The 24159-nt window shown below is 42.1% G+C and overlaps 1 protein-coding gene and 1 pseudogene across 1 annotated transcript in view; one reads left to right on the forward strand and one right to left on the reverse strand.

Annotated features, from left to right (window-relative positions):
* Window positions 1-234: 234 nt before the first annotated feature.
* Window positions 235-350, reverse strand: LOC136316558 (U2 spliceosomal RNA; annotated as a pseudogene).
* A 5759-nt stretch (window positions 351-6109) lies between these two features.
* RNF217 (ring finger protein 217) overlaps window positions 6110-24159 on the forward strand; it is a 138248-nt gene continuing 120198 nt past the window's right edge. Inside the window, exon 1 of the mRNA XM_066248150.1 lies at window positions 6110-7401. Within this exon, the coding sequence (XP_066104247.1) occupies window positions 6232-7401 (1170 nt within the window). The 5' untranslated portion in view covers window positions 6110-6231. The remainder of the gene's footprint in view (window positions 7402-24159) is intronic.

A 24159-nucleotide genomic window follows, 5' to 3' on the forward strand; every position in this document is an offset into this window, starting at 1 on the left:
TCTTTTATATGTTGCTATAAAAACAATACGGTGCCTGACCTGTGGTGGTGCAGTGGATAAAGCGTCGACCTGGAAATGCTGAGGTCGCCGGTTCTAAACCCTGGGCTTGCCTGGTCAAGGCACATATGGGAGTTGATGCTTCCAGCTCCTCCCCCCGTCTCTCTCTCTCCTCTCTCTCTTCTCTCTAAAAATGAATAAACTAAAAAACAAATGAAAAAAAATGAAATAAAAACAATACGGTATTTTAGAAATGTGGGAAAGTAGGTAAGAAAGTCGTAACCATGTCACCCTTATGAAACTGGCAAGGACAGATACTACACTTGATCTTAGCCCAAAGGCCGAGAAGCGATACCATGTTACCCTATGTAATAACCACTTCTACTTTTTTTTTTTTTTTTTTTTGCCCAGAAAGAATGGGCTTTACTGGGGAGAAGGAGCAGGTGAATTGGTGATTCCAGTTCTCTGACAGTCAAGGCTGGAGGCAGAGGATGGCTCTATTTGCAGTTAGGTGAAGGGCTGGACAGTTTCACTGGCTGGGTTGTTGTGGAGTTGTTTCCCAATGGGGAAAATAACAGTTTATAGCAGAAACTGGTCAATTTCACAAAGTAAAATAAAGTTCAAGGATGGGCTGGTCGATTTCATCTTCCCTGGTGCAGGCAGCTGGCCCCTCTCCCAGACTTGTGCTGATCCGGAGGGCACCCCTGGGCACCCACAGATGCCTCTGCCAGTCCTCTGGTGGGCCTGTTATTTCCCCTGGAGTCCCAGCCTGCTCTAACCTCGAGGCCTCTGCTCCTCCTGCTGCTGGCGGGTCTCCGGGGCCTTTCTACAGGGAGGCCAAATCACAGCCACCCTCCCACCGCCCTGATTGATCAGCCGAATAATCACATTACTTTCATCTTTATTTTATCATATACCTGCTGTACTGCAGTAATCATGCAACCCGTGACATTTTCCCCCCTTTTTTTACTTAACATAACTTTGTGAGCACTTCTCTATTGGTTTTTTTTGTTGTTGTTTATTGTTTTAAACACATTTTCTCTAAATGACCTTTCTTCCTTACCTAATTTGGAAGAGATTTCCTTTCCCTTCGCTAAGAAAATCTCTACTCTCTTCAGAACTAAAAGTGCTGTCCTAAGTGCACCTTTGTCGCTGTTACTGTGATGCTTCATCAACCTGAAGTTTGGACAAAATGATGTCTTTCACTGTGAAGTACCCAGCAAGGATGGTACTGAGGGCTGTGCAAGGAGAGATTTATCTTGGGCTTGTTTACCCAACCAAGAAGGCATTCCAGTCGCAGGGCCTGGAAGGGGCCAGGCTGTAAATTTGTCTGACTCCTGCTGTAAACAAAGCCCGGCAGAAGGCAGCTGTGACTGACACCCCTTTCAGAAAGAGAAGCTGAGGAACAGAGAGAACAGCGCTCACTCTTCATGTGACTGGGAAAGAGCAGACTGGGGATTTCTAGACGCAGAGCCAGGGCTGACATCTTTCTAGTAAACAAAAACCACAGTAGTAGAAACTTGGAGTGGCCTTTAAATGGCAAGGTCTTGTGACTCCTTCAGAGAGGAGGAGCTGGTCCTCTCAGGTTGGAAGGGTGGATGTTAGTGAACCTCTTCTTGTCTTAATTCAAAGGGCTTCCATGGTGTGGGCTGACAGATGGGATTTCCTTGGTACCATATTCACTTGGGAATGAGTTTGGAGCACTTAAAAAAAAATAGACCTAGAATCTAAATATATAAACACAATAAATTAAAATCAATAAGAAAACACACCTGTATTTCTTAAATCAGGGCTTGGCATCTGAGATTTAGAAGTATTAACTATGACTGAGTTCAGTTCCGAACATTTTCAGAGTACCACTGTTACCAGAAGAAGTAAAGATGAAATTTAAAAAGGTGAGGAGGGAAAAGCTGTCACTATCATAACCTCAGGGAAAGAGAACTATAGCATATAGTTCTGCATGGTAAATATCCCAAGGGTCATCAACAGTTAATATTTGATTTTTCCCTTTTTATTTAAGCAAAATATACTCGTTATTTAAAAGGTGATATATTATTTACAGTACTTTTAATTTTTAAAAATCATCTTATAATGATTAGGGAAATAATCTCTCTCATGCTCTCAATTTTGATGGGGTGGTAAGTTTTTGTAATAAAGCCTCGATATTACATCTACCTTTTTTTGTAGCAATTTAATTCTTAGGATTTTATGCCGTGGTATGTTAGGAATATATACAAAGTTTATGTTGTATGTAAATATAATACATATTAACATATTAAATGTTATATAATTTCTTAAGATCATAAATAATCTTATTTTTTTAATAAAATGGAACTGGTTAAATATATTATGACATGTCTATAATAGTAAAATTCTTTATGGTCATCAATTCTGGTGTACAGATATTTTAGTAATATGAAAAATGTTCAGGATATATTATTAAGTTAAAAAAACAGCAAAAAACACATATCATTTAATATACATTTAATATACACAGATGCAGTGCTTGCTTTGGCAGCACATATACTAAAATTGGAACGATAATACACACGGATGCAAACACTAGAATGAAATACACCAACATGTTAAAGTAGTTCCAGTGGTTATTTTGAATACTAGGTAATAAAGTTCTTCACCTCACTTCCGCCCTCCCTCCCTCCCCCCATTCCCTCCCTCCCTTCCTCCCTCCCTTCCTTCCTTCCTTCCTTCCTTCCTTCCTTCCTTCCTTCCTTCCTTCCAATCCACCTTCTTTCCTTCTCTCCTTCCTTACTTTTATAAATATATTCTCTTCCTTCTTACTCTTGGTTTTCTCTGTTTTCCAAACTTTGGTGCTTTCATTTTATTATTTGAAAAAATACGCTGTTTTGTTTTAGTTTTAACATAATCTTATAAAGTCTGCTCTTTGGATTTTTAAAAAGAGTTTCGGTGGGAAAAGAAAGTAAAGCAATTGTGCTCCTCTCTCTTCTATTTGATGCCCTTTCCCCTAATAATTTGAAGGTCTCTCCCTCCATGGCCAAAGAGGGGAGAAACCGGGAAAGGAGGACCAACATCCCACTGTGCCTTTCAGAAGACCTGGGTCCTGGCCGGTTGGCTCAGCGGTAGAGCGTCAGCCTGGTGTGCGGGGGATCCGGGTTCGATTCCCGGCCAGGGCACATAGGAGAAGCGCCCATTTGCTTCTCCACCCCCCCTCCTTCCTCTCTGTCTCTCTCTTCCCCTCCCGCAGCCAAGGCTCCATTGGAGCAAGGATGGCCCGGGCGCTGGGGATGGCTCCTTGGCCTCTGCCCCAGGCGCTAGAATGGCTCTGGTCGCAGCAGAGTGACGCCCCAGGAGGGGCAGAGCATCACCTCCTGGTGGGCAGAGCATCGCCCCTGGTGGGCGTGCCGGGTGGATCCCGGTCGGGCGCAGGCGGGAGTCTGTCTGACTGTCTCTCCCGTTTCCAGCTTCAGAAAGAAAAAAGAAAAAAAAAAAAGAAGAAGACCTGGAAAACACTTCACCCTGTTCATTCCTCTTCAGGACATAATTTTGTATTTTTTAAAAAAAAACAAACATTTCTATTTTTTTAACCTGTTTTACAGTTGAAGGACTGGTAGAAAAAGAAGTTAGGGATTTGCTGCATGGTATTTAAGCATATATTTCTTCTCCACAACAGTTAAAAAATTAGTTTTACCTCTAATGTGTGAAATTTAAATGATTACAGCTTTTCTGATACTTCATAACATTTTTCTAATAAGTTTATAAATCTAGGCTTTTTAATTTTCCAATTAATGTCTGAATAAAAGTTTTCAAGAAAATCAAAACAAGCCATATTTAAACACTAGGATAAGAAATGTGGTAACAGAAAATAATGTTCAAAATGACTAAAAGCAGTTGACTGTCACTTCTCAAGCTTGACATAGTCTCCTGTTATTGAAGTCTTGGTTTCAGGAAAGGTGCATAGCTCACTCGCTGCAGTTTAAGAAATATTGAAAACTGAAGCTAGTAGTGGCAGGTGGTGCTTATAGTGTACTAACAACTGTATATAGTCTGACATGAGCAGATGGTATGCGTTTCAAGAATATTTAGCTTGTGGTAGATAAGTGAAGTTTTTGCTAAAGTATATTTTCAAACAATTCTTTTTAAAAAGTGAATTCTATCAGCACAATCATCATAGATGCTTCATGCATTTCTTTTCAGGAGAAATGGATGGTAAAACCAGAGTTTCAGTTTTGCCTTTTAACTCATTTCCATGGTCCTGGTGTTCTGTGGATCCCAGATTGAACATCGTGCGATGCTAGGCCTATAACTCAGGCAAGTCTGAGTGTGTCTGCCCGGCCGAGCTACGGCATGCCCTGCTTCTACTTTCTCAAAGGCCAGATGAATTTTGTAGGAAGGAAGTCCTGGCAATCCTAGCAATAAGAAGGGCTGAGAGCTATGAACCGCCTTCAGGGATCCCAGGAGGAACAGCAAGTTAGGTCAGTGTCAAGATAAGACATCAGTGAACTGGAACCTGGGGATAAGGAACAAAATGGTGGACTTTGCAAAAACACATTCTTGAAATACCTATGACAATTGGGTGGTGGAGGAGAGGAAGTCCCAAACTATGGGAGGGCCTTGAGGGGTTTGATTCCTACAGACACTTGAAAGATATACATTTTTTAAAATTTGGTTTTTGTATCTATTATGGTTACTTTGGTCTTACTCTCAGCCTGTGGTCACCCGGAAAACATTATTTTGTATGCTTTTTGAAAAAACAGTAGTTTTCAGGTGGCATACTCAAAAGCACATATAGTATATGGGCTTCTTGTTCCTGCCTTTATAACAATAAACACTAGAGGTATCATTTGGAGAGAAGAACAGTTACCAATTAATTAGCCAAGTTGGAAAAAAAAAAAAAATCTCTGAATAGCATTTAATCTTCTAAATAAGAAATCTTCATTCTTGGGACAGACTGGTAAATGAGGTGGCATTTAGTCTGGTAGATTGGATTTGTCCCTTTGGGGTGCAACTGAGCATCAGACACCCTTGACAAACATGTTCTGTGGCGTTACACTGCTTTCTAGTATAGCTAGTCACCTTGCATCTGATTTGAAAAATATTTTGAACAACCCAGAAAATTTTGTACACACTTCACAGCTCCTTCCTATTATATGAATGTGTAAATTGAATTCTCTCTCTTAATGTAAAAAACAAGGGTTGGCTTCCCAAAGATGTTTTCATTGGCTTTAGGGAACTAAAACACACCAGTCTGGGTGACTAATACTTCCTGTAAAATAAAGATAGGTCAACACATAATTAAGTTCTGGCTCAAATATAATTGTTGTCTTGGAAACAGTTTGGGGAATAGATACAGTTCTGCTAATGAAATTCCTCTTGATTCTCACCAATGATCCACTTTGTTAATTACACCAGGGCATTTTATGAACATGTGCTACCCATTTTGGAATATTTAAAAACAGTTCCTAAAAGATCACTGAAGAGGAGAAAAAAGTGATAAATCTTAAATTACTTATGAGAATTCCAGTTGGAGTAGTAGGTTAAAAGTGCTTTTTGGTTTATTTGGGGGCTTCAAAGATCCCTCTTAGGCCATTAGACAGAAAACAGAGTTGCACACGCCGCATTTTGAACGAATAATTCCTATTGTTATTTCTCTGAACTCTCTCTTTGGGAAATTTAAAATTGGATGGATCCTTAAGAGGAAAAAGAGAAAACAAATCCTCAGTGGCCAGTGTCTTCTCATTCCAGCTCTGAGTGTGATTTTGTAGGAAGTTCTACTGAAAGCGTAGCCCAAAGGGTAGCCTGCCTGCTCAGAAGGGTTTTGTTGAGGCCGAGTGCGAACTCTGGGCGCAAGAGCGCATCGCGGCTCTTAGATCACACCCACTCGGGGTGTGCATGTGAGTGAGCGCGCGCGTGTGCCTGCGCGCGTGTGTACGTGTGGGGAGGTGTGCACCAAAGGGGTGGGGTCAGGGGCAGCAAGGAGGGCGCTAGGTGAAGCAGGAGAAGCAGGAGCAGAGGGAGGTCTCCTGCTCTGGCCTCTCCCCCAGGGACCTGGGAGGCGAGCTCGTGCTCCTGCTGCAACGCTTGGTGCGCGCCGGGGCGGCGCCACAGGCCCCTAGACCCTTGGACCACCGCCCTCAGGCCGGCAGTCCCGCGCAGCCTGTAGCGGGGACAGGCGATGGCTCGGGACTGACACCGCCTCCCTCCAGACCCCTTTGCCCCGCCCGGGGTTCGCGGGTACCCGGCGCCGCCCCGATCCGTATGTGGGACGGGCGCACCCGCGCCAGGAAAGAGCGGCCCTCGGCGCCCCCAAGGCGGTACCCCGCCGCGCAGCAGGACAAGGAGGAGGAGCAGAGGGCTGGGCCCGGCTCCCCACGCGCTGCGGCCGGGGCGCACCAGCTCCCTGGAGGGAGCTCTCGGAGCGTCCCAGCCCCGGAGGAGGGACCCGGAAGCAGAAGCAGAGCCGCAAGTAGAGCCGAACCGCTGCCCCCGCTGCCCGCCGGCGCCGGGTGGGGGTCCCGGCGGCTGGATGGGCAGCGGCGGCGCGGGCCTCGGGCGGCGATGGGTGAGGAGCAGAGCACGGTGAGCGGCGGCGGGCCCCAGGAGACGGGGGACCGCGCCAGAGGCACCACGGGACACCGCAAGCCCCCGAGGCCGCGGGAGGACAGCGGCCGGGCTCCAGGGCCGCGCGCCGCCTCCGCGGATCGGAGTGGTGGTGGCCGCGGAAGCAACTCGGTCTCCGTGGACACGATCGCCCTGGAGCCAGCGAGGCGCCGGGGGTTCCCAGTCTGGATAGAGAGCCAAGCACCCGCGCCACCCGCGAGACTGGCACTCACCGGGCCCCTCAACCCCCAGGCTTTGCAACAGCAGCTGGAAGAGGAGGAGGAAGCTGGGGACCGAAAGGAGGGAGGGGATGAACAGCAGGAGGCGCCCCCCGGAGAAGAGCCGAAGCCCAGGATCCACATTGGGGCCCCTGACACACTGGTCCTGGACGTGCTGGGTCAGCGTCGACTGATCCCCGCCAAGAGACAAGTCTGTTGTTCCGTGTACTGCGTGGAGAACGACCTGCCCCAGGACCCCACCGCGGAGCAGCGTTCGCTGTGCGCCTCGCCGCCTCGGGTTCCACTCGTGATGGACCCTCCCAGCACCCCCTCCTCCTTTCCCAGCCCCCGGCTTTCCCTCCCAGCGGAACCCCTGTCCCCCGATGGCGGCAGCATCGAGCTGGAGTTCTACCTGGCACCCGAGCCTTTCTCGGTGCCCAGCCTGTTGGGAGCTCCACCCTATTCTGGTCTGGGTGGAGTAAGGGATCCCTATGCGCCCCTCATGGTGCTCATGTGCCGGGTGTGCCTGGAAGACAAGCCTATCAAGCCCTTGCCCTGCTGCAAGAAGGCCGTGTGCGAGGAGTGCCTCAAAGTCTACCTGAGCTCCCAGGTAATTTCACCCCTCTCCGTCCCCTCCTCTGTGCCCCATTCAGCATTCCGAATCACAGGCCAGGAAGTCCAACTCGCCAGCTCCCTGCTCACAGGAAGAGGTGCTTAGACACCTTTACCGAGAACCTCTATCGGTTTTTTACATCTCAGTTGTAATTATTTCAGTGTTTTGTCCTTACTGGTTAACTTGACTGAAATTTAACTCTGCTCTGAGCTTTGGGCTTTGGTTGGCAACCGCGGAGGAAACGGGGTACAGTGAATTGCGGTCTGCTTATTTATTTTATTAGATTGCAAGCAAGAGCTTGCTCAGAGATAAGGGCAGTGAGAGTGCCTCATAGGCCTGGTATCCCAGAAATTAACACATTATGGGCATAAAAGAAATATGTATTGACTTGGTGAAGAGAAGGGTTGGAATTAGTATTTCGTGTCTATGATACCTGATTTTAAAAAAATATTTTTTTGCTCTATTTATATATTCCAGAAGTGTAATTTACTTGTTTCTTAGCCCTTGCCCACTCTTCAGTTTCCTTTTTCCGCAGTAAAATTGAAATACTTTTTCTCACTGAACTTTTATGCCAGCACAGTACTTTATTTCTTTAAGAGGGAACAAAATAGCAAAGCAAAGCTAAGAGGCTTAATAAAACAAGTGCTAGTAAAACTTTCATGCTCAGCTCCTTATTGGAAAGCTTGGTTTGGGGGGGGGGGGGGTGTTTTTGTTCGTGTGTCTGTTTTCCCTAGGCAAGATTAAGAGTGCCATAGACCCGCTTTCCCTCACTGTTGGTGAATGTGTTCTTCTAGCAGTTTTTAATTTGTTGTGTTTATGCCAGTGTTTTGCACAATCTGGAATGCCCTTTGATCTGTGTCTGATTGTCCTAGGCCTATTCATCTTTCAGACCCTGGCTGTTCAGGTGCCAACTGATTTGTGCAGCCTTACCTCGCCCGCCAGACCACTGCTTATATACTTTCAAAATACCGTGTGTTTTATGTTCACCGAAGTAGCTCCTGTGCGTCTATTTGTCTTGCTAGACTGTATGAACACTGTCTCATAGCTCTTGCATCTGGTAGTTCCATGTTGTATCCCTTTCCGGTAATAGTATTTAATAGCTTTGACTGAAGTGAACTGAACAGGATTCCACATAGCACCATGTGGTTCTTTTGTGTTTTGTGGCTAATCTATGCTTGTGTCTAGACAGAAGGTGTGTACTTGTCCAACTGCAAATGCAAAGGGAAATTTAGGCAGAGAATGGAATGTTACACAGACAGTAACATGCCCAAAATGGTTGAGATGATCCAAATGCCTGTAAGAGACTGTGGACTTTCTTTCATGCTTTATCCACAAACCGATACTTAAAACAGGAAGATGTCAGCTGCTCATTGAGGTAGTTTCTATGACATCACCTTCTAAGAGATATTGATGCTTTCATGTGTAAAGCCATGTGGTGAGATTCAGACACATCCAGTATATGCGCCCTGTTCAAAGGGAATCACCTGGGAGCAGATGTATACAACAACAATACAAAGTAGCATATAACAAGATGTAAACCAGAGTAACATTACCAGGTCCTTCTTAATGTTAAACACTGGATACAAATGCAGTGGGTTACAAGTGCAAGGGAGGTAGTCCCCATGGGTTGGGGTACCCTGCATTGCATTATGATTTCCTTAATTGGGTCCTTTCCCCAAAGAATCAGCTTTTTTTTTTTTTTTTTTACTTCTGTGAGTTAGTTTTTGAAAGACAATAATTTATCTTCAGTAGAGAAGAAATGGGAGTGGGAGGGTGGCAAGGTGAACAGTCATTGCAGTACAAAACCACTAGAAACTCCTCTGAAGTGTCATAGTATCTGAAGGTTGTCTGTAGCATTTATGGTTGTATGTATGTTCTTGACTTTCTTCAATAAAGAAAAATATGCGTTATTTAAACTAATAACAAAAGGATGAGTAATGCAGTCCAAGAGTGCTCTGACTTAAAGGCTTTTGCAATTGTTCCTTGTGCCTGGAATATCCCTGAAGTCTTTCCCTTTGCTGACCTACTCCTCCTCCTTCTCCTTTCTAGGCCTATATGCAAATGTCACCTGTATAGCCCTCACTAACCACTCTTTTTAAAGATGAGCCTTACTCCACCCTCCTGATCTCCTTTCCTGCTTTTTAGTTTCTCCATAACACTAGTGTACTCTATTTTATACATCTGTAATTAATTTTCATGAAGACAGGAGTTTCTGCATGATTTGTTCACTACTCTATCATTAGCACCTAAAACATTGTCTGACATATAACAGATACTCAGCTAATAGTGGTATTGAACTTATGAAGAGCTGAGGACAGAGAAAGAATGAGATAACACCCAGAATCCATGGCTGGAAAGTGTCATTCTGCTTGGGCACTAAATTCTCTCTGAGCTTCTTGATGTTTAAGACAAAAGGCAAAGACTTAATAGTTCTAATGTAAAAGACAAAGACAGAGCTGATAGGTTTGCTAAGTTTGTTGTCAACCTTAGAACTAAAGAGTTTTTTTGACAAACTCTTAGCTTATACAGATATAGCATTTTGTTGTTGTTGTTGTTGTTGGGTACACATGTGGGCTTGTTGTTGTAATTGTTTTGTTTGTTTGTTTGTTTTTTGTTTTGTTTTTTTTTGTATTTTTCTGAAGCTGGAAACGGGGAGAGACAGTCAGACAGACTCCCGCATGCGCCCGACCGGGATCCACCCCCGGCACACCCACCAGGGGCGATGCTCTGCCCACCAGGGGGCGATGCTCTGCCCCTCCGGGGCATCGCTCTGCCGCGACCAGAGCCACTCTAGCGCCTGGGGCAGAGGCCAAGGAGCCATCCCCAGCGCCTGGGCCATCTTTGCTCCAATGGAGCCTTGGCTGCGGGAGGGGAAGAGAGAGACAGAGAGGAAGGAGGGGCGTGGGGGTGGAGAAGCAAATGGGCGCTTCTCCTATGTGCCCTGGCCGGGAATCGAACCCGGGTCCCCTGCACGCCAGGCTGATGCTCTACCGCTGAGCCAACCAGCCAGGGCTGTAATTGTTTTGATCTATGGTAATTCTAAGGTCCCATCTATTAAAAAAGATGACACAGTATATTTGTGGCAACCTCTCTGTGTCTTAATTCCCTTATCTATGAAGTGGAATTACATATCGTGACCTGTAAGGACATACCAGTTCTAAAGCAGAACCAAATCAAACTGTAGACTTGTTGCCTTACTGAGCCCAATCAAGGGGCATAGTGAATGTTTTCTTTCTCATTTTATAAGGTTCCTTCGGTTTGAGAGAAGCAAATCTGTCAAGTCTGAACTTGTAGGGTTCTTAAGACCTTTAAAAATAAAATGATATATTTCAAATACAAAGTTATTAGTTATATTTTTCACTTTTTTTGAGTCTATGCCAAATAATGCTTTAATTTAACATCACTTGAAATTAAAGCAGAGTCCCTATTAAGCATTATATACAAACATTAAAAATGCATCCTAGGTGTGAGTTAGACTATTGCCTGGTTACATTAACTTTCTCCTAAAAGATGATGCTGCGTTCTTTGTAAGAAAGTATGGATATGGATGAGGAAGATAGGACTGCAGATTCTTCAATAAATCTTATTTCCATTTGAGCCATGGACTGAGTGTGTGGTAAAGGCCAGTGAGTCACTATTGTCACTATTTCAGTTCAGACACAGCAGATTCGATGGTGAGTTAAATACCTTCATACTGTGCTTCAAAAGTAATTCTTTTTATTTTTCCAAAACGTAATTCTTCAGTTAATGCTGTGACTGAGGCTGTGGCGAACCCGTCTCAATGGAATTACTTTACAGTGCAGTAGGTACCATCTAGTTTCCACTTCTCATGGTAAAGGTTGGACTGATAAATTACATATAATCTTTGGCTCTTCATAGGTGTTGACCTAGAGACTCGAAAGCACCAAGACAGAGGTAGTGGGAGTTATATTGGTCCACGTTGTCTGGATACATAAAGCTTTGAGACATAAAATTTAGACATGCATTTCCCAAGGACCTATGTATGCATGCATGGCTGTGGCTAAGCGTCCAGTCTCAGAGATGTCTGCCATTTCCTACATGTTACTGAGCTATTATAAATGTTGACCTTCTCAACTGGTTTGGCCTTTACCACACTTTCCTAGGTGGAGAAGTTGTTGTCTTATTTATTTCATAGAGTGATATGAAAGGAAAGGAAAGGAAAGGAAATTATTTTGTTTTAGAAATCCACAGATCTCTTTCCTTTATGATTTTGGTTTTAAACAATAGGATCTGTTATAATATGAAGTATTAATATTTAGTACTTGAGATAAAGACAGGAGAGAATTGAGTATGCTAAGGGCTTTCTGGAGGTAACAGCTGTTGCGGCTTTCATCACTCGGCTTCAAAGTGGTCACAATTGGCAGATGCTCAGGAGTTGGAATGTATACACCTGTCGAAGGAGTATTAATAGAGACATGCAGTGCATTTCTCCTACAGATTTTGAACAAAACAGCTGCTAGATGGTAGTGTCCTAAAGTGACAGTCTACGGTAGTCATCCTAGAATCGGTGACCTAGGGGTGAAAGCTTATGTATCCTATTATTAAACTCTGAGTCATCCAGTCCTCTATGGGTAAAAGTATTACCTACTTTTTCCCCCTCAAACCTTAAAGCAACCTGCATATTTTTAGAAACTATCACATTTGGTATGGAGTTTGAATGCAGTGGTCTTCCCACAGGTGAGTTTACAGATCCTGTTGTGCCAGGTGCGATTCTTGTAGTCCTGAAACTGTGAAGAACAATATGAACTGTAATCTTTTAAGTCACTCTACAAATTTGAAAAGTGAAAATTGAGGCATATGTAAGCTTATTGTTTTGTGTAGTGAATTACGTACGTGTGCATGTGTGTGCGTTTTGGGAGGGGTGAGGTAACGTTTGCTTTCATACCTTACTGACTCATGACCTTATTTTCCTTTTCTGTCTCTTTAATAGTATGCCTAATAATTTCTTTCTTTCTCTTTAGCAATTTCTTTCTTTGTTCTCATACTGTTCAAATCTGATTTTAACTGGCATTTGATTTCTGTAGAGGAAAGCCCCATTGAAGGTGGTGCTTTGGGCGAGCAGGACGTGGTCTGGGGCTGCCTGGATGTCACCTGTCCCTTCCAGCTGTCTGGAGATGAGGTGACATAGAGAAGCCCTGCATTGCGTTCCACGGCCTAAGAGATCTCAGATAACACAACTAGTCCTACTGACCGAAGGTGGCAACTCAAACCTTTCGAGTGGTGATTTTTCATTTAGAGTAAAGCTCCAATTTTATACTTGAAGGCTCTTTCTTACTTCTTATGTGAGAACTAGAAAAAAAAAAGAGTATATTAGAAATTGAGCTGTCAGCTTTTTATTAAGAGTTTGTTATGGGCAATGTGGACATAATTGAGTGATGATTTCTTAGAATTAATTTATTTGTTAGTGTACTTTTTATGACTTAACAAGCATTTATTGGGTATACCTGTATGCCAAGTACCATGAGATACTCTAAAAATGTATTTAATGTCCTTAAGAAGCTGACTTACAACCTTGTTGGCAGTATTCCTTTTCAGCGTCATCTGGGGACATGAATAAACTTTCCTTTAAGTTCCCAGACTTTGTGGGTCTCTTTATCTCTTCTCCTTAATTGGGAAGACTTTATCAAACCATTTCTGGAATACCAGCTAGCCTTTTAGTAAGCTCATTACAATTCTTTCTATTATGTTTAATTTAAGGTAATAAAGCCATCCATTACTCATTTCTCTATACACATATTTCTCATAGCTCTTTCTATTTATTGGAAATATAATAGCAATAAACATCTTGCTTCTTTCAAAATATTTATTACCTTTACTTAAAAGAATACATGATTTTGGTAAATTTGTTTTGGATCATTCAGGAAAATATGGCTCACCCTTAAAGTTATAGTACATTTTTACAAAACTGTTTATTGTGTTCAAAATCACTTTCTCAGAAGGGTTTTGAATGATAAACCAAATGAACCTGCCAAATCAAGTTCTGTCTTAAAATAAAAATTCAGTGTCCACAAGAAAGTCATTCCTAGAATATAATATTTTCTTTCAACTTTACCAGTAGTATGGCCCCATCAATGTTGGGATAATTAAAACCTGAATTTTTAAGTTTCCACAGATGATAAGAACAACTCTTTGTTGAATGTCTGTATTCTAAGCATTTTAATACATATTTATTGTTTAATTTTAATTTGCTTATATATTAAATTTCTGTTACATACCAGGCACTTTTATAGTATTGGAGATACAGAGAACAAAAACAGATAAAACCCTTGCCTTCAAGGGGTTTATATATTAGGTAGGCTGATATGGGGGCAGAGGGAGAGAATGACAATAAAATTAGTAAAGTATATTAGGAGATAATAAGAACTATATAGAAGAAGGAACAGGGAAGGGTGATAAGAAATTTAGGGGGGTTTCTTTATATATTTTCAGTTTTGGAGGGAGCTGTCAGGGAAGGTTATTTTACAAGTTGACTTTTGAGCATAGACTTTCAAGATGATAGTGAAGGAACAAATCACAAGGATATCTAAGGGAATAGCAAAATAAAGTTCCAGAGACAGAGCATGCTTGGGGAGATTCCAGGAATGGCCAAGAGTTCCACGTGGCTGAAGCACAGGGAATGAGATTAGAAGCAATAAGAAGGAGACAACGGGGAGTGGGGAAGGCTGGTTGGATAGCATCTGAAGAACATAGAGAATTTGCATGTTCTCCGAGTGAGACTGAAAGCTAAGCTATAAGAAGGCTTTGAGCTAACCAGATAGGACTTAACCTTTCAGAGGGATTACTCTGGCTCTTTGTGGAGAGCACACTGTTAAAGGAGTCCAGAATGTCAGCAAAGGCATCAATTTAGAAAACTATGACAGTAATCCAGAGGAGAGATGATATAGTTCAGACCAGGGCAGGAGAGGTGAATATGGTTTGACCTGGTTGAATTTTGAGTATATCCTGAAGTTGAACTAACAGAATTTGCTAATGATTGGGTGTGGGATGAGAGAAAAAGAGTCACAGATGACTCAGCTTTTGAGCCCAAACAAGTCAAAGAATGGTGTTGCCATTGACTAAGATGAGGACTGCCGTAGGAGGACAGGTTTAGGAAGAATCCTAAGTTTGTACTGAGTTTGCAAAGCTGTTTAGATGTTCACTAAGGGATGTTGAGGAGGCATTTGTCATTTGTCATTCAGAAGAGAGAGCTGAACAGAAAATAAGAACTTGAGGCCCTGGCCTGTTGGCTCAGAGGTAGAGCATCAGCCTGGCGAGTGAATGTCCCGGGTTTGATTTCTGGTCAGGACACACAGGGGAAGCGACCATCTGCTTCTCCGCCCTTCCCCCTCTCCCTTCTCTCTACCTCTCTCTTCCCCTCAGCAGCCAAGGCTCCATTGGAGCAAAGTTGGCCTGAGCACTGAGGATGGCTCCATGGCCTCCACCTCAGGCGTTAGAATGGCTCCAGTTGCAACAGAGCGATGCCCCAGATGGGCAGAGCATCGCCCCCTAGTGGGCATGTTGGGTGGATCCTGGTTGGGCACATGTGGGAGTCTGTCTCTCTACCTCCCCACTTTTCACTTCAGAAAAAAAAAAAAGAATTTGAACTTTTAGGTCATATAGATGACATGAGGTCACCTGGGGGGTGATAGTAGGTAGAGGAGGATTGAGGATTGAGTTTGGGCATACCAGCCCAATGTTTACATAGCTGGAGCCTGGGATTCACGAGAGAACCAGTGAGGAGAGTCTGAAAGGGAGCAGGCCCGTTATGCATGGAGAGGATCAAGGTAGAGTGGTTACCCAGAAGCCAAACAAAGACGATGTTTGGAAACAGTAATCGCTTTTGTCTAATGCTTCTGAGAGTTTCAGTTGGACAAGTATTGAAACTTGCCATTAGATTTCCCAACAAGGAGATTGTTTGCAACCATGATCAAGCTGTTTTCAATTGGCAGTGGTGGGGTTGGCTTTTTGATAAGAGTAGGTTCAAGAAAACAGGACGAGCTTCATTTCTCTACTATAGGTAGTAGAATGTTATATAAGGAAACTCAAGGTTATAGAGAGTAAATAACTTGCCCTACATCATATAGCTAGAAAATGGCAAAGGTGGGATTTCATTTTAAGCCCACTTGGTTCTAAAATCCATGAATATTTTACAGACTTTTTTTTTTAATTTTAATTTTTTATTTTATTTATTCATTTTAGAAGAGGGGGGAGAGAGAGAGAGAGAGAGAGAGAGAGAGAGAGAGAGAGAGAAAGGGGGGAAGAGCAGGAAGCATCAACTCCCATATATGCCTTGACCAGACTAGTGCAGGGTTTTGAACCGGCAACCTCAGTGTTCCCAGGTCGACGCTTTATCCACTGCGCCACCAGAGGTCAGGCTTTACAGACTTTAAATTTGTTAAACACAAAAGGTTTACAGTTGTTCTTATGGGAAATAATGCAATAATGAATAAATAATAACACAAGAGTAAACTGTGTTTCAGATACTAATAGCTGAAATATACTTTTGCCCCACACTGTATTTATAAGTTAAATATATTTATTTTATTTTTCCTTTAAGTTTATATCTGTGTTGTACAAAATCATAAGTTTTCCAGGTCAAGAAGATGTTTAATTACATGTTTTGGGAAGTAGAAGGGTTTTGCTCAAATTTAGATCCAGAGAAAGAATTCTACCAAACTCACCCTCATCTTCCTGTAAGGAATTCAAGAATCAAGTTTAGAAAAGTTATGATTTGACTTACTGATACATTTTAATGGCACACTCTCCTGTTTTCTTTCTCTCTAGCCATTCCTTTTGTTTCCATTTGAGCTCTCTTATTTTACCATCTCTTAATGTTGGTGTCTGTGTGATCCCATCCTAAGCCCTCTCTTTTCTCACATTGTATACTATTAGTGGGGCCATCTCACTCCCATCATTGCTATGCTGTTGATTTCCAACTCTTTACCTCTAGCCCAGATCACTCTTACCACCTTCAGTACTGTATAGCTGTTTCTCTTCTGCACATTTCCCACCCAAAGACACCTTTATCTTCTCCCTTTCTTCTTCTTCCTTCCCATACCTCTAATGCTTTGCCCTTCCTGTGAGGTTCCCTCTTTCTCTCAGTTATACCCAAATCAGAAACTTGACAGACATTATCGAGTTCTTCTTCTTTCTCACCTTCTGCTCCTGATTCATTACCAAGTTCTTTCAATTCTAAAAATACTTCTATCTTCTACTCTACTTTTCTCCATTTCTACTGGCGTTTCCCCTGCTCAGGCCTCCACCATTTCTCTCCTAGATTTCAACCACAGCTTTCTACTTGGTCCCACTATGTCAACCTTGACCATTTTCCATAAATTTTCCACCTAACAGCCAGAGGGTTCTTTATAAGATGCGAGACTGGTCTTGGCACTCCCCTTCGTGACCTTTCAAGGTTGGCCTGTTTCTTTTAGAATAAAACCTAAACATGGTGTACATGGGCCTGAGTGATCTCACTCCTCTTTCGCACTCCTTTTTTTCTCAGCAAGTCCCACCCCCCAAAGCCTACAGCCATATTAAACTTGTTTTGTTCCTTGCACACTATGACTCTCTTTAAGTATAAGGTGATGATTTAGTGAGTAGCAGGAGGTTCTGTCATAGGGGCTCCACTGTCTCCTCACTCCCTGACTCCGGTTTGCCTCTTTTACACTTACCCATGCTTCTTGTCTCAGCTTCGATATTTCTTCCTTTGAGAATTCTTCTTGACTCTCTGTATCAGTGTTAAGCCTTTTTTTTAATACTCTTCGATAACTCTTTGTACTCACTATAGGATTTTTGTTATTTCACTGTTTTCTGCTCTATGCACCTCCCCCTTTTCTGATTAATTTCTTTGCTCTTGGCATGTTGTAGGCATGAAATAAGTATTTGTATAGCAAACTTCCTTATTAAGACCATAACCTAGAGGATGCTGTTGTTGATAAATAAATTATTCAAATAGTCAAAATGACATTTAAAATGAAAACTTTAATATTTCATTATGTTGCTTAAACACCTGTAAGACCTCCCCATGGCTCTACATAAAGATTTCAGTTCATAATACACTATGAGGTTTGGCCTTCGCCTCCTCTTCGGTCGCTGAAGTTTATGCTTTTAGAGTCCTTTTCACTCTGCTGCCGTTGTATTTTATCCTCTTTTGTCATTCTATGCTCGAGTGATGATTTGATGTTTGATTAATTATCTGTCCCTCCCCCCCCCAGCTATTCTTTGAGCTGCTTTTAGAGCTAGCACTTAGCATAGAGCCGAGAATAGAGTAGGTTGCTCAATAGATATTTCTTAAGAGACAGAGTGAATGATAGAAAGTAAATTATAAGATGTTTAGGTTGGTAGAAAAAATAGGGTAGATATGCGAACCTGAATTTTTGATCTTTTATTCCATAATATATTTAAATTGTTAATGCAATGGAATGCCCTAGTCTGACTCGATCCTGGCATCCCATCTATCACTGGGGTACTTCTTTCATTATTAAACCTATTCTGGTTACTGTGTCACCTGCATAATCAATTCCTCCAGAACATTGGATCGCAAGAAAACAATTTTATTTTGATCATGACATGTGGGTCAGGAATTTGGGGAGGGTTCAGCTGGTCAGTTCACACGTGGGGTTTCTCATGGGGTTCTAGTCAGATGTCAGCTCACTCACTGGCTGGCAGCTGATGCTGGCTGATTTCAAGATAGCTGCGGCTGTCTCAGAAGTGACTACGTGTGGCATGGCCAGCACGGTCGCCTCAAGGCACTGGAATTCTTACTGGGAGGCTGGCTTCCTCCAGGGCCGGAGTGCCAAGGGACTGAGGTAGAAAGTTGCGTAATCGTATCTGTCCTAACTTTGGAAGCCACACAGCATCGCTTGGGCAAAACTGTCACAAATTCACCTATATTCAAGGGGAATGGACTTAGACCCCAACTTTTTTTATGGGAAAGTGTCAAAGAATTGGGGCCATATTTTTAAACTACTGTACCACAGTATTTCAGACAAAAATCTGAAATGGTATGAATTAAGGTAGTAAAGGTTTTGAGCCTCAATTTTATTTTTTTTTTAATTTCATGTTTTATCAATCATTTATATTTCCAACTCATTTCATTATTTTGATTAATATACTTTGGTGTGGTTTTTTTTGTGTGCTTTATTCTTAAATAGTTTAATAATAAGAATTCATTTCATTTTAAGCAAAGCTTACATAAAAGTCATTCTCTTTTGAAAATGAAATATTTTGGATAATTTTATTGTAACTGAAATATCTCAAGATCATTTTCAGCTTCTATTTCTTCTAATTCTTAAAACCAATTAATTTCTTTTTCATTATCAAAATTTTAGCTTCAGTAGTGGTCAGAAATAATATTTGAAAAAGTTGAATATCTTTCTGGATAAAAAGAGTTGATGTAACATATTTTTTGTAGCTCAGTCATATTCTATACAGAAATAATATGTCTAATGACACCTTGGAATTAACAACCCTAGTTAATCTCTGGTAAATTGGCTCACTATTGAATTTTTATTGTTTATGACATTCTAGTTTGATTGGGTGAATTCATCATTTGATTAATGTTCTTGCAAATAGATAACCATTTAAATTTCCAGAAGCAGAGCCATTCAGATTCCTTGGTTGAAGATCTGTGCACCCTGAAACATAGCAGGCATATCGCTTTTATGATGTGTTCCTCCCCCTTCCCTGGCTCAGGTAACTAAATTCTGGGTTTATTCATTCATGTGAATGACTAATCCCTTTTTAAATCTTCCTAATCTATTTACCTCAATAATATTCTCTACTGTAAGACTCAGAAGCTAATTACAGACTACCTAGAAAATTACTTCCTTTTTTGCGGTGTTGATTCTTTTCTTATTTTCTTACGTGATTACTGGCCCTATGCAGTGTTCCTGAAGCTCATTAGGGTTGAGTTGCACAGCAGGTTAAATCACTGCCGCCTTTTCCTCTGGTTGCTTAACGATTTAAAACAAAAGGTAAAATACAGCAGTTCCTCATAAGATTTCACTAGAGTTTTGTTTCCTTTGATAATGCCATTTTTCTAATGTTTACAGTTCAGTTTATTATTAGTTTATGTCTAAGTAAAGCTGTTCAGTTAAATCAGCCTTGGTTTTGGTGTGGTCTGATCTTAGTGTACACTTTTTCATACGATGAACATGGGACCTCCGTGGGGAAAATGGATGTCTTTCAATAAGCCTGTAGAGTGTAGAGGGTTTTTATTTTCCAGCCAGAGATGCCCGTGGTGGGAAATGACCGGTGCATTCCCAAGAGTTCTCATTTAACCGACTTTCTTACCATACACTTCATTGTGTTTTCTATGTTACCATTTCTCCTTTTCAAAATTGTTTATGAGGAAACATTTTGAAAATAAGAGGCCCTTAAAAATAAAGAAGATTTTTTTGTATGTCCAATGTGTTGGTGCTTTATATTAAAGTTGTGCATGTGGCCCTGGCCAGTTGGCTCAGCGGTAGAGCGTCGGCCTGGCGTGCGGGGGACCCGGGTTCGATTCCCGGCCAGGGCACACAGGAGAAGCGCCCATTTGCTTCTCCACACCCCCCCCTCCTTCCTCTCTGTCTCTCTCTTCCCCTCCCGCAGCCAAGGCTCCATTGGAGCAAAGATGGCCCGGGCGCTGGGGATGGCTCCTTGGCCTCTGCCCCAGGCGCTGGAGTGGCTCTGGTCGGGGCAGAGCAACGCCCAGAATGGGCAGAGCATCGCCCCCTGGTGGGCAGAGCGTTGCCCCTGGTGGGCGTGCCGGGTGGATCCCGGTCGGGCGCATGCGGGAGTCTGTCTGACTGTCTCTCCCCGTTTCCAGCTTCAGAGAAATACAAAATATAAAAATAAATAAAATAAATAAATAAAAAATAAAGTTGTGCATGTGTGTATATGAAGGTCTCAAGGTTGAGTATCACAAGTATACTCAAGTATAGTCATTTCCAGCTAAATTCTTGGATTTCAGATGTAGTTTGAATCAACCAAAAATAGGTGTTCCTTGACTTGACCTTTTTTTGTAGTTAGTGTTTAATGTCACATTGTGAATCACGGAGGCTTCACCCTTAAGGTGAAGAGAGAGTTTAGAAGGATTGCTTGGAAAGGAAATATTTGAAATGATAGTATTCTTTTCCCAATACTTTGCTTCTTTTTAGTTTTCAGGATTTCTGAAAATACTGTTTATTCCGATATGCTTTTTTTTTTCTTTAAAAATCACTATAAATGTGCCTGACCGGGTGGTGGCACAGTGGATGGAGCATTGGACTGGGATGCGGAGGACCGAGGTTCAAGACCCCGAGGTTGCCAGCTTGAGTGCAGGCTCATCCGGTTTGAGTAAAGCTCACCAGCTTGAACCCAAGGTCGCTGGCTTGAGCAAGGGGTTACTCGGTCTGCTGAAGGCCCACGGTCAAGGCACATATGAGAGAGCAATCAATGAACAACTAAGGTGTCCCAATGAAAAACTAATGATTGATGCTTCTCATCTCTCTCCCTGTCTGTCTGTCCCTATCTATCCCTCTCTCTGACTCTCTCTGTCACTGTAAAAAAAAAAAAAATCACTATAAATGTTAAAAAGTTGGAAAGGTTTTTCTTTTCTCATGCTTAAAAATCACTTAAATGAATTGTTTCAAACATTTTTTAACCCTATTTAAAAATTTAGCACTTGCTAGTTAGTTGCAAGAGTAGGTGATTGACATTTAGGAAGATGTAACGCTATTAGCTGAATTTTATTAACGATCTTTGAACACTTGGTATATGAGAAAGAAAAGCAAGCAAAATGATTTAGTAAGCACAAGCAACAAAGTACTTTTTGGCAACTGGTCTGTGAGTTGTTTCTTTTTTTATGACAGTAATTGAAACAATGTATCAAAATAAATTGTACATAGACCTTTGAAGCCCAGTATCACTTAATGGTGAATGAAGATTTTTAAAAAATAAGAAAGCCAGTTATAACACATTGCTTTCACAATTCTTAGTAATTTTATTAGTGTTTATAAGATGTTTTATAACATGAATAAAATTAAACTAAAATTAAGATGCTAAATATTTCACTGGAACTTTTGGATTACTCTGTTCTAATTGTGTGTGTGTGTGTGTGTGTGTGTGTGTGTGTGTGTGTGTGTGTGTGTTATCATTTAGATGGCTAGGACCCTGTTGGTGTGTTCAGGATGCTAATGAGGTCAAGGTCAGCAGTCTTCCTACAGACTATTTAATGACATTCTGATCTGTGACCCTTACACTACCCTTAATCTTACAGTCATATCATAAAGTATCTGCTTCTGGTACTAAGACTGTAGCTGAGACTAGCTGGAAGAATTACTATTAATCTCATCAACATTTCTGGATAAACAAAATAGAGCATGTGTTTCAATACGTAATTAGTTGGGTTACAGAAATTTCTACATAGAAAATCTTTTCCACTAAGACTTTCTTTTCTTTCACTTTGGTGAAGCCATGGAATATGTTTTCTATTACCCACTTAAAGTCATTGGTAGGTTCTGTGACTTTAGGGAAATAACTTACAACACAACCAATTTTAACATAGGCTAACTGATACATAAAGTTCTTATGGCATCTCATCAAGGTTATAAGGAAATGCTGTTATTTGAGGACCTGCTCTATTCAGTTGGTTTAGGGAATCAAAGGAGTGGGGAGCTAGAGTATTTGTATTCTACTATCAGCATTTACTGAGTACAGAATATTTGCTTAGCAGTATGCTAATCACTATGAGAAGAGACAATTTTTTCAAACACTTCACCAGTGTAGAAATTCAGTCGGGGAAAAGTAAGCTCTCTAGGCAATGATTAAGAAATGTTTATGACTAAATTATGTGATGCTGATTGTTGATTTAAGTGATTGGAGGAAGAGAAAGCTGTGTTTATGGGAGTAACAATTTGGAAGTGGTTATTGTCTAAAATATGGTGTTGGTTTTGCACAGCGAGAGCAAAAGAAGGGCGTTGGGGTGGTGGTATGTCACTCAGGCGAGGTGGAGTGAGCAGGCACATACACACTCAGAAGCACACCTGTGGAAATAAAGTCGAGAGTGTGCAGGTGACCACGAGTAGGAGAGGGACATGGTGGACAGTAGGGCAAATATAGGTGGAGGGGCGAGAGCTAAACGGTGAGCAGTGGTCAGTGGGACGAAGACCTCGGCACAGAGCAGAGTACTGCATGCAGGGGGACAGAGGCTACAAAGCCGGTCCGGTTCTGCTGCGTGTCAGGAACCGGGAACTGAGCGGTTTCTGGTCAGAGATGGCTCACAAAGGTGGATGCTGGTCAGATCATTTAGAGCCCCTCTATAGAATTGATAACTTTATTCCAGCGGTGATGGGAAGTCATTGGCAAGTTTAGTACAGTTGTAAAGTAATCAGTGCTTTAAAAAGAGTCCGGCTTCGCTGTGGAGAACAAACTGAGGCGTGGGTGGTAAGAACAGAGGCAGGGAAAGGGGTTGGGAGGCAGCTGCTGTACAGGTATTTTTGCTGTCTGAAAAAGTTCGCTCTATGCCGCTTGGCTTTTACGAAAGACCTGCAATTAGTACCTATTGTCATTAAGCAAAAGAAATCCAAAGAGGACTTTTGCTTTTAAGAAAATAAAGCTAAAAGTGAACATGTCCTTCAGTGTTTCTTTTGCAGTTAGCTGTTAAGAAAGGCCAGTGCTCCGGGGGCGGCGAGAGCGGCCCCACCAAGCTCCTTCCTGGGGAACTAACTGCACCGCTGCGCTCAGCGTCTCAGCGTCAGGCCGCGTGGCTCTGAACTGTGTGAACGTCTGTGCTTTATCGTGATTTATTTTGTGCATTCCTTAGGAAGCTGTGTCATAAGGTAATTGCTCCTTCCATTTATGTCAATTCAGCTTACGAAAGTTTTCATAGGAACGCTCCACTTTCAAAGAGCGGGGTAAGCCCGTACACCAGACAGAGAGACAGTGGTTTGCAGTGGCGATCAAGCAACGCAGACAGTTATGTCTCCAATCCTGTCACTTTTGGGGGTTCGTGTTTTAAAAAATATGTTGGGACAACATTGCCTTTGGCACAGCAGAGCATCATGACAGTCTTTGCAGCCTTTTCTGTTCAGATCCCCAAATTGTACAACCTCACGTACTGACTGCAGTCTTTATCTTTCTAGTGGGATTAACCCTCGTTCAACTTGATTCCCTCTCATCTCTTGCCTGTCTGGGATGCTTTTGTTTGCTTGGTTTTAATTGTTTGGTTCCAGAGACACCAAGTCACAAGTCACTGACCGAAAAATAGGAAAACATCTTTTGCACAGGTGTGTGCATAGCTGTTATTTCACTGTATGTCAGAATCAGTTTATCTAAGAAGTTGAGCTAGCCTCTGCTACCTAATATTTTTTGCAATTTGTTGTTTTAACTATTTCCTCAATTTTTGCTGGTTTGCTTTCATCATTATTTAAAACAAATAGGATCTCCCACCCTTCCGTTCCCACAGATAACAGAGGTCTTGCTGGTCAACCTTCAGTTCTGAAAGGAAATTATTAGAATATTTTTGGTAATTCAACTTAGTTCTTGTCCTTACTTTATAAAATTGTTTTTGATGACTGTCTTTTGTTTCCTCAGTTAATTCCTATCTATTTACACATATCTATCTCCTACTCCTAATTCTTGTTTTCGTAACAGTGTTCCCTTTGGTGTCAGTTCCACTTCCTCTACCTTTAGCGAGAACAGCTGGGTCTTGGCTTCACTGTACAATAGCGGTTCTATTTTGATTGTGGCTGTCCTTGTCTTTGTTTTTAGTGAGAGTACAGTGATAAAGTA

This window comes from Saccopteryx bilineata, chromosome 12 (assembly GCF_036850765.1).
Source record: "Saccopteryx bilineata isolate mSacBil1 chromosome 12, mSacBil1_pri_phased_curated, whole genome shotgun sequence".
Lineage (NCBI taxonomy): Eukaryota > Metazoa > Chordata > Mammalia > Chiroptera > Emballonuridae > Saccopteryx > Saccopteryx bilineata.